Genomic DNA, 9,884 nt, shown 5'->3' on the forward strand with positions numbered 1-9,884 from the left:
GAAGTGATAAAGGGTTATTCAAAAATTATTCATTTGAAAAAGACACAATTTCATTTCTTCAATAAATTTGTTCCGTTTAAAAATAGATTAATATTTTTACCCTAAGTATAGCTCTCCCAAAATCCCTTTCTCTTTCAAAGAGAGAAATTTTTCAAATATTTCTCGTAACTAAAATGTGAAAAAAAAAATTTTAAAAAATATTTAAAAAATTAATTTTTTTAAGAACGAGGGAGTGGAATTAATCTTTAAAATCAAGTTCCGCACTAATTTAGTTATTGTCAGAGACCCAGATGTCTGATAGGAAAACGTCAACAAAATCAAAATAAGCTTTAAACATAACAAAATCAAAAAAAATATACTTAATTTTTTTAAAATAATGTAGTAAATATTTTAATTTAATATTTGCACACCTTTTCATCTGTTTCAGAGAAACATTCACCATTTAATTTATTAATGACTTGTGCCACACCAATTACATCGCCTGAGGAGTCCTTAATGGGCATGCACAATAACGCTTTTGTTCGATAGCCAGTCAATGTGTCAATTTCACAATTGAAACGTTTATCCTGAAAGGAAAGAGTTTAATTACTTTATTTAATAATATACAATTATTAATCATTTTTCAATTCCAGAGAAGAACAGATAATGCCGCTCACACATTAACATAAATATATACCTACATACATATATAATTACATAAAACAATAGATCTTGAAATTTTTAACATTTTCAAATACACTTTCGCAATAGATATTCCTGGCTTATCGCTTATTTCGAGACTTAAGTCAAGTTCTGAAAATTCCAATATCCTTTTTGTTGTTCGACATTTTTTATTCCATATGTCATAAGAGTTTTTTTGTAACTTTTTAAATCAAGACTAAGAAAAGTGTGACTGACCACTTAAACTTAATTCATGCGATAAATTTTGGGTCACATATTGCCGTCATGGCAATTCGAAATACACTATAAAATACACTATAAGATTTGTATTGTAAGGAGATTTGTTTAATTGGTAAAATCTGTCCATTATAGCATACTGCATATCACAAATATTAATAAGTATATTTGACATATTTACCAAGAGTCACACTAACAATTTTTTAACAGATTTCTAATAATAACAACAAATACATAATGTTTACGACACTTGTACTTGTACGCGAATATATAGGCCACAACCTTAATTCAAACCAATGCATCCAGACATGGCGTCGCTGCATAGGTTCAAAACTAGTCGTCTTTTCTATGATGTGGAAAAGACGCCCGTTGTAGTCCAGTTCATAAAATTGAAAAAAGTATGGCTTCCCGAAAAACTTGACTTCTTTTTACGTTACAATAAACAATTTTAATTAATCAATTTGTTTTAAATTAATTTTATTGTAATTTGGTATAATAATAAATTTAGATTCAACTAAAAATTATGTTTATTAAAATTCACGCAATAATTTCACTTAATCTCGTTTTATACAATTACACGTGTATTCCTAGAAAATCAAGAAAACCTAGAACATCTACAAAAACGTGAATAAAAAAAAACACGATCACAACACGAACGACAATGCATTAAGACTCAGTTAGACGATACGTAACGTAAGAAATTAATTCAAAGCGAAATGCACAACCAACCAAACCTGCGTATTTGATAGGAACGAAATAAACAAAGTTCAGCGTTTTTGTTTAATTCGTTCCTGTCAAATACGCAGGTTTGGTTGGTTGTGCATTTCGCTTTGAATTAATTTCTTACGTTACCTATCGTATAACTGAGCCTTTAATTTAGAGAAACGCACATCAAGAGATTTTTAAGCGAAAGTTTGCTATACTCCATTTCATTAAAAATGGCCGCCGAACAACAACAAATGACGCACCAAAAAATAATTGAAACCTGATTTGTTCTGTTTTTTCTTATTATGTTATTGTTCCTTTTTATTGATATTCACTTCAGCCTGCATTTGTCGTTGCTGTGCCGCATCCCGTTAAGTAGAATGCGCCAGTGGAATGTGCATAGCAACGCATTTTCCAAAAGTGCTGGTGTTCCTATTCACACCACTGGATGTTGATTTAATTCAAGCAAACATCGCCGATGTTGTACCTACTGCTATTCTAAAGGGTACACGTAAAACTAGCTTTGCTCCCCACCAATTACGAACAGAGGCAAACAAATGCTGTTGTGTTTTCTGCTTTTCGTAACCGAAGTTTTGGTATACGAAACTAAAAACCAAAGACAATGAGGAAATATGACAGTGAATCAGATTGAAAAGCAAATTAAAAAAATAAATTGTTTTACTTTTACGCTTTTATTTCTTTAAGTTCGCTAAGTTCACTAATTTTGAAAATTAAAGTGTAAACACTTAAACTTTACTTTAGCAAATAAACTAACTCGTATAAAAAATCTAAAGTTTAAGCACATCATCACATATAAAGGTAAAAATATAAATTTTTTTATAGTTTTTTATAGTTTACTTTAGCTTTAGTTCAACTAAGAATTGCAATAAAATATTAGAATATTTTTAATATGTGGATTTGTTGCAATAAAAAAGTCCTAAAGTGGCATATATTAATTAACCATTAATGCGTTGTCTGATGTTCTTTGGTAGGGAACATCATAAAAATGGTTTTATATGGCAATACTTGCGATGTGTGACTTTATTTGATTTCGCGCTTTGGTCGTAGTTTGACGATAGGAACAAAGTTTGTGACAGAGAATTTAATCCAAAAAGAGCTGCGAATATTCTAAAACGTAAAATGAAACGTAACGAGTTAAATACTAATCGGAATAAACCGATAGGTGCAAAAATATGGGTACAAACCAAACTGCCGTTTGTACCAGTAGGTACGTTTGAAGGAGCAGCCGAAGCCACACGCGAAATGCATAAGTATGGGAATGAATCGTGCAATGATGTTGAGAATCTACAAAACCATCAAGAGCAAGACCAAGTAGCTACTTCATGTAAAAATATTATTCAAGTGAAATTATTGTTTTTATTTTTAGGTTGATGGCGATTCGGCCGACGACACATCCAACAAGTTGTGGCCGGAGGATTTACATTTAATATTACCATCAGAAACAGAAACGGCATCAGATCACGAATTGGAAGGTATAACTAATAACCCAGCTACATGTCAGGAACAGGACCAAGTAAGTTAGCTACTTTATGCAAAATTATTATTTAAATAATATCATCACTTTTATTGCTTGGTTGATGAGACGGAAGTCATAACACAAAGTCCAGTCAAACAAGAAGCTATTAGTATTGGTGATGATAATTGGCCATATGGAAGTGTAATATTACCATCAGAAACAGAAACGGCATCAGATCACGAATTGGAAGGTATAACTAATAACCCAGCTACATGTCAGGAACAGGACCAAGTAAGTTAGCTACTTTATGCAAAATTATTATTTAAATAATATCATCACTTTTATTGCTTGGTTGATGAGACGGAAGTCATAACACAAAGTCCAGTCAAACAAGAAGCTATTAGTATTGGTGATTATAATTGGCCATATGGAAGTGTAATATTACCATCAGAAACAGAAACGGCATCAGATCACGAATTGGAAGGTATAACTAATAACCCAGCTACATGTCAGGAACAGGAACAAGTAAGTTAGCTACTTTATGCAAAATTATTATTTAAATAATATCATCACTTTTATTGCTTGGTTGATGAGACGGAAGTCATAACACAAAGTCCAGTCAAACAAGAAGCTATTAGTATTGGTGATGATAATTGGCCATATGGAAGTGTAATATTACCATCAGAAACAGAAACGGCATCAGATCACGAATTGGAAGGTATAACTAATAACCCAGCTACATGTCAGGAACAGGAACAAGTAAGTTAGCTACTTTATGCAAAATTATTATTTAAATAATATCATCACTTTTATTGCTTGGTTGATGAGACGGAAGTCATAACACAAAGTCCAGTCAAACAAGAAGCTATTAGTATTGGTGATTATAATTGGCCATATGGAAGTGTAATATTACCATCAGAAACAGAAACGGCATCAGATCACGAATTGGAAGGTATAACTAATAACCCAGCTACATGTCAGGAACAGGAACAAGTAAGTTAGCTACTTTATGCAAAATTATTATTTAAATAATATCATCACTTTTATTGCTTGGTTGATGAGACGGAAGTCATAACACAAAGTCCAGTCAAACAAGAAGCTATTAGTATTGGTGATGATAATTGGCCATATGGAAGTGTGACAGAAGTAATAAAATCCTTGTTTTCTGTAAAAAAGGATTCATGTAAACGTGTAAAAAGAAGGGGTCCTTGTATTAAATTTTTTTATTTCTATGATGATCCACAGCAATCATATTATGGCACCTGGAGCAAACGAAGTAGTATAATAAGCCCAAGGCAACCGTTTGCAAAAGATTTAGTATGCTCATTTAAATAAAAAAAAGATAATTTTTATAATATAATACATTTTAGGAAGTTTGCGATTATAGGTATGAGTTTGGTTACGAGTGGAAAGAGAAGGCTTTGAGGAAAAACGAAGAAGAATTGCAATACGAAGACGACGCCATCACTATTGAAGCTCAGAATATTGCAGAAGATCCAAAAATAGGCCAGAACAGCAAGAAAATGAAAGGTGGAATTTTGGGATGCTTTTGGGCTGTCGAAAATGGTAACAAGCCAGATGGATGTCCACAAGAAATTTGGGACGAATTCAATAAGAATGCCATGTTATAAAAAAAATAATCTTTTAACAAATATTATTGTCAAATGTAGACCTTTAGCAGACTGTGAACAATCATTTATTAAGTCTACAAGTTGATTTTAACCTAGAAGTTAAATAACTTATATGGATGCTTGGTATTACTTTTATTATAAACCAGCTGTCATATTTTTCATTTTCAGCAAAGCATAATGATAATAATAATGTATACAAAAATATGAATGTATGTATAGTTATAATATAATGTAAACAAGACTTAAAATTAAAAATCCGGATGAATATATACATCTTTTTCTAGCTAGTATCAGTAATAGAAGTAATAGTGTGTAGATTCTAAGCATTGCATGTTGTGTGTAGATAGTTAAAGTGAAACGTGACTGCTTCTTGAAAATTTTAATACCAATATTTATTTACTAATATATTTACTAATAAATTTTAAATTAAATAAATTATTTTAAATATATATATAAATATATATAAAGATGTAAATTTAAATTAATATGAGCCTATAGGCCTAAGTGGATCCCCCTGGCATCGCCGGTATAACCTAACCTAACCTAAATTAATATATCTTTTTTGTACAAACCTGATAGGCGTCTGGTATGTTTACTGGCTCTCCACTTTCTGCCACATGACCTGCTATTCCAGTACCCCAGGCAACGCGTACCTCTTCCTGTTGTTCCATTTCTTCCACTGTACTACGTGGACAAACATCAAACAATTTTGAAACTAGACATCTGAAAAAAATATTTTTAATTAATTAGATCTTGTAGATTCTTAGCAAAAAAAAAAAAATGTAAAACAAATGTGTTCAGAATGTATAAATTAAAAAAAAATGGCAATCCTATCATACAACTAGTCAAAAAATTGTAGCTTTAAGGTGACTGTATAATATAACATGTAGTTTTTTAAGAGAACCTAAGTAATGCTATAGGTTGTGACAAGTTGAAAAATTGCTGCAATAATAAAGAAAACTGTATCAAACTGTCTTAAATAAATTTAAACAACATACCTAACTCATTAAGGTCAGGTCACTCCTATGTTATATACATGATAATGACCTATGATAATATACTATGGTAACTATAATTTCCAATGATGATTTTACACATCATAAAATACGACGTTAATAAAGATTTAGGAGTTGGAACAATGGAGGAACATACGAAGATAGATTGTGTGCTTGAAGAGCACTACTGGTTTCTCACACCCGCCTCATTGCAGTGCAAATACAGTCAAACTTCTATAACTCGAATTTCTCTATAACTCGAATAAAAATATTGCCACGTACCAATAGGAATATGGGAAAGTGCATTCTTTTAGTCGAATTTTTATTTTAAGTATGAATCCATTTTAGTGTTAGGGGAAGTCTCTTTTTCCAAACCAAATGTGGTTTAAAGTGAATAAAATAACTTCCAATGAAACTCTTAACGATTATATTGAGCTTGACGACGAAATTTGTACATCAATCTTTCCTACAGATGACGATATTATTGAGCATTATAGCTCTCAATTAGTGGGTCCGATTCTAAGCGCAACGGAAAGTGATGATAAGTGTTCGGTAAATGAAATTGTTCATCAGTCTTCCAAGAATGAAGTAGAGAATTCATTCATAATTCTGAATTTTTATTTGCAAACGAATGACACTACAACTGATGATCACTGTAAGGCTTGGAATAAATTGGAATCTCTTTTAACTGAAAATAGAAAACAAAAAAAAAAATCCAAACCCTACTTTCAGAATATTTTTGTGCACTATTACTTCTGTGCTGTATTTGATCTGAAATAAATAAGTATCTTAAAATGTGGTTCTAGTTTCTTTCAAAAATGAAAAAAAAATAAAAAATTCTCTAACTCGAAGTCTCCATAAGTAGAACCTTTTAATTTTAGCATAAGGATCGTTTAATAATAGCTGCCAATGTGGAAACTTACTAGACTAACTAGTATGAATGTATCTAACTTATCTATCACATTTTCCACTTGGTGGATATGGTAACAAACAAAATTTTCCTTTCTGTGGCTGTTATTCTTTTCAGAATAAGATAACCAGACTTAAATATGGGTGAGGAAGTTAAATAGATTTGTAGAAAATTTAATTAGAACATGAGTGAGTGGTATTTACTTTTTGGGGTAGCATCAGTATCGACTATAGACGAGAACGTAATTGATATTTCATTTTTAATACTTAATTATTATTTTTATGGTGTGTAAGGACAATAAAATTAGAACAAAACTAAAGTTTTTTTTTTAACAGATACTTTTTTACCAGATATATTTTTACCAGAACCACTGAGATTGTAAGTGGAAGTTTGACAAACTTCTCAAATGAAATAATACGGAATACGAAATGTAATAGATTGATTTTTGTTATATTTTTGCTTTGTTAATTCTATTGTAAAAAGTTTTGTGTAAACTTTGTGCTTTGGTGCAAAAGTAGTTTCCTAAGGGCCTTAAATCATTTTTTAATACTTGGATTTCTCTGAGACTACAAAAAAGAAAACAGTATGAAAAAAACTGTTACATTTTGCAGGAAGCAATAAAATTTATGGCAATTTTCATGGTCACCAAGAACAAAGCCATAAAAATTTTCCAAATCAGTTTAACAAGCGTCCAATAAAGTTTTCCTAAATGACTTTTGCTTTTCTTTAAGTGGAAATATTTTGTGCTCCAAGCATTTTTTGTCTTTTTTTGAACTAAAAGATGTTTACTTTCGATTTATATATATATATATATATATATATTAAGCGGAGAAGGACAATGTATATAATGCTTAGGATATTCAGCTATGTAATCTGCATTGCAGCATTAAATAGAAAAAAATTTCAATTATAACTAATAAAACTTTTCCAGCTTGTAAGTAATAGTATATAAATCTAGAAAAACACTTCGAAAAACCAAACAAATTGATTGTTAAAAACTAATGATAGTGTATATATGTAAATTTCACAAATCTATAACAAAAGATGGCTTGGATATAATATACTCGGACACCGCAAAATATCTCGGCATAAGAGTAGAACCAAAGTTATAATGAAAGCATCATAACTATAACTAAATTAAGAGATATGAGCTAGATTTGCCATAATGCCATAATGTGTATTGGCATATATGATGGTAATTATGATAATCCCAACACAACAAACTGCTAATTTATTAAAAAAAAAACATAGATGATATGGCATTATTATTTCTTTAAATTCTAAGTATATTAAACTGTTGGAACTAGTATCGAATCTTCAATTCTTCGATTCAAAATAAATTTCTTATTTACCTATATTTCTTAAGATTAATATCTAAAGTGTCTGTGCTTTATAGTAACACTTTTATTGACATTTTAGTATATTCAATGGTCATTTTAACTATGGCCTACTTTTCACTTTATACGAAACTAAATAAAAAAACAAAACCACATTGTTTAAACTTTAATCAATGATTCTTTAAGTAAGAATCAAAGGGTCAATATTAATCTTCAAATCTTTGTTTATAGATCTGTTGTTTTACTCATGTAAAAATATTTCTTATTAAGCTAGTTAAGATTGAAATTTAAGGAGGTAAATCCTAGGTATATTTATTATCTAATAATAGCAGAACACAAGAGAAGAATAAAAAGGTGGGCTGTGTGCTTTGTCCTTCATAAAGCTAAACTAAATCTACAAACTTTAAAACTCAATATTACTATATAATATATATTATAATATATAAAAAATATTACTAGTTTGAAATATTAAAAAAATAAATAATTTTTTTTTTCTTAAATATCACACTGGGTACACTGGGTAGTGTACAGTATATTAAATCATTTACTAAAAAAAGGCGATGCCTCCTTATTTTCCGTCGATATTGCATTTTTTTCTTAATTATTTGAAGAAGAAAGCAAATGACAAAGATAAATTGCTAGGCGAAAAACTAAAAGATAATCTAAGCACTTTCACCCTTTCTGATTGATAGTTGTGTACTATATCTTATAGCCTTTTGAAACTACCGCTTCCACTCGCTTGATTGTTGGCAGAAGATTTCCAATTTTAATATGGAATTTCTTGTTAAGCAAAAACCTGTTAGTTAGTATTAAAAAATCTGCAGGAATGGACTGACCACTCATTTAACATATATGGCCAAAATTATAATTATTTTTTTCTGCTGTCTTCAAATGTACTGTATTCTCGCCATTTATAGAGTTCAGTAGAGTGTTTTTTGTAAACTCACAAGAAAAGATATAAACTGTTTTATGAGAAGATATGACTTTTATTTGACTCCACGACAATGATCATTAGTACAAGCTTTTATATCTTCATCAAAATGCCTAGCGGGATAATTACATTAATATTTACCGCTAATAATTTTACTTTTACTAGTTGTAATTAAGTGGTATTCTCTTCTTTAAATCGATATTGTTCGTTCGGTATCATGTTTCAACTTTCTTCAGTCTGATAGCTTCAATGACAAGAAGTAAAGTTATTGGACGTCACATGACATAATTGGATGACACAATTACATATCTGGTAGATTTTTGATATATACTATAAATTGATGATTGTATTATATCTTGGTCTTGACCTCTTTTTCAGACTTGATGCTTGACTTTCTTTTTATTTCACTTGCCTACTGATTCTCTCCTAATCTCATTATACTAATTACTTTAATTATAAAATTTAATGTTTGTTATATATGTAACAATGTATGTATACTTAAATGTCTTGATTATTTTTTGATATAACTAAAAATGTTCTCATAGCAAAATACTCAACTAGTAACGGATAAATAATATTTTTAAGTTTTTTTTTATTTTCATAAAAATTAAAAGATTTTTTACTATTCATTTTGTAAATTTTAAGTGGCAAATGGATGCTCACACATCAAATTTAATTAAAAAATACAAGAATAAAAGCTGTAATTTAAATTAATTTTTTTTTATTTTAACTTGACACAAAAAAATTATAGAGAAAAATTTGTTTCGTTTTTTCAAAACCAAATCGAAAGGACACAGAACACAGGACAACGCAATTTCTCGTCCTCTCGGAGCTGTTCCGTAATTTCAGCTAATTAATCACATTTACGACCTTGACGCTTTAAATTAAGAGCCAAAAGGTTCAATTGTGACTGGAGCTACTAACAGCGGAACATAACACAAAGACTCGCATCGTGGACATAGTGGATGAAGTGAATGGAGAACAAAAATGATTTGTTGTTT

General features: G+C 29.9%; 2 protein-coding genes across 2 annotated transcripts in view; one reads left to right on the top strand and one right to left on the bottom strand.

Moving 5' to 3' along the window:
• Positions 1-395: 395 nt before the first annotated feature.
• LOC119688803 (dual 3',5'-cyclic-AMP and -GMP phosphodiesterase 11-like) overlaps positions 396-9,884 on the bottom strand; it is a 9,879-nt gene continuing 390 nt past the window's right edge. Inside the window, exons 2-3 of the mRNA XM_038103468.1 lie at positions 5,283-5,433; positions 396-566 (exon numbers count right to left, since the gene is read on the bottom strand). Of these exons, the coding sequence (XP_037959396.1) occupies positions 396-566; positions 5,283-5,433 (322 nt within the window). The remainder of the gene's footprint in view (positions 567-5,282; positions 5,434-9,884) is intronic.
• Positions 2,649-4,877, top strand: LOC119689412. Its single transcript, XM_038104239.1, has 8 exons — positions 2,649-2,934; positions 2,990-3,136; positions 3,206-3,370; positions 3,440-3,604; positions 3,674-3,838; positions 3,908-4,072; positions 4,142-4,396; positions 4,450-4,877. Exons 1-8 carry the CDS (start codon positions 2,743-2,745, stop codon positions 4,708-4,710), a joined length of 1,515 nt encoding a protein of 504 aa, XP_037960167.1. The 5' UTR covers positions 2,649-2,742; the 3' UTR covers positions 4,711-4,877.

The sequence above is a fragment of the Teleopsis dalmanni genome, chromosome X (assembly GCF_002237135.1).
Source record: "Teleopsis dalmanni isolate 2A chromosome X, ASM223713v2, whole genome shotgun sequence".
NCBI lineage: Eukaryota > Metazoa > Arthropoda > Insecta > Diptera > Diopsidae > Teleopsis > Teleopsis dalmanni.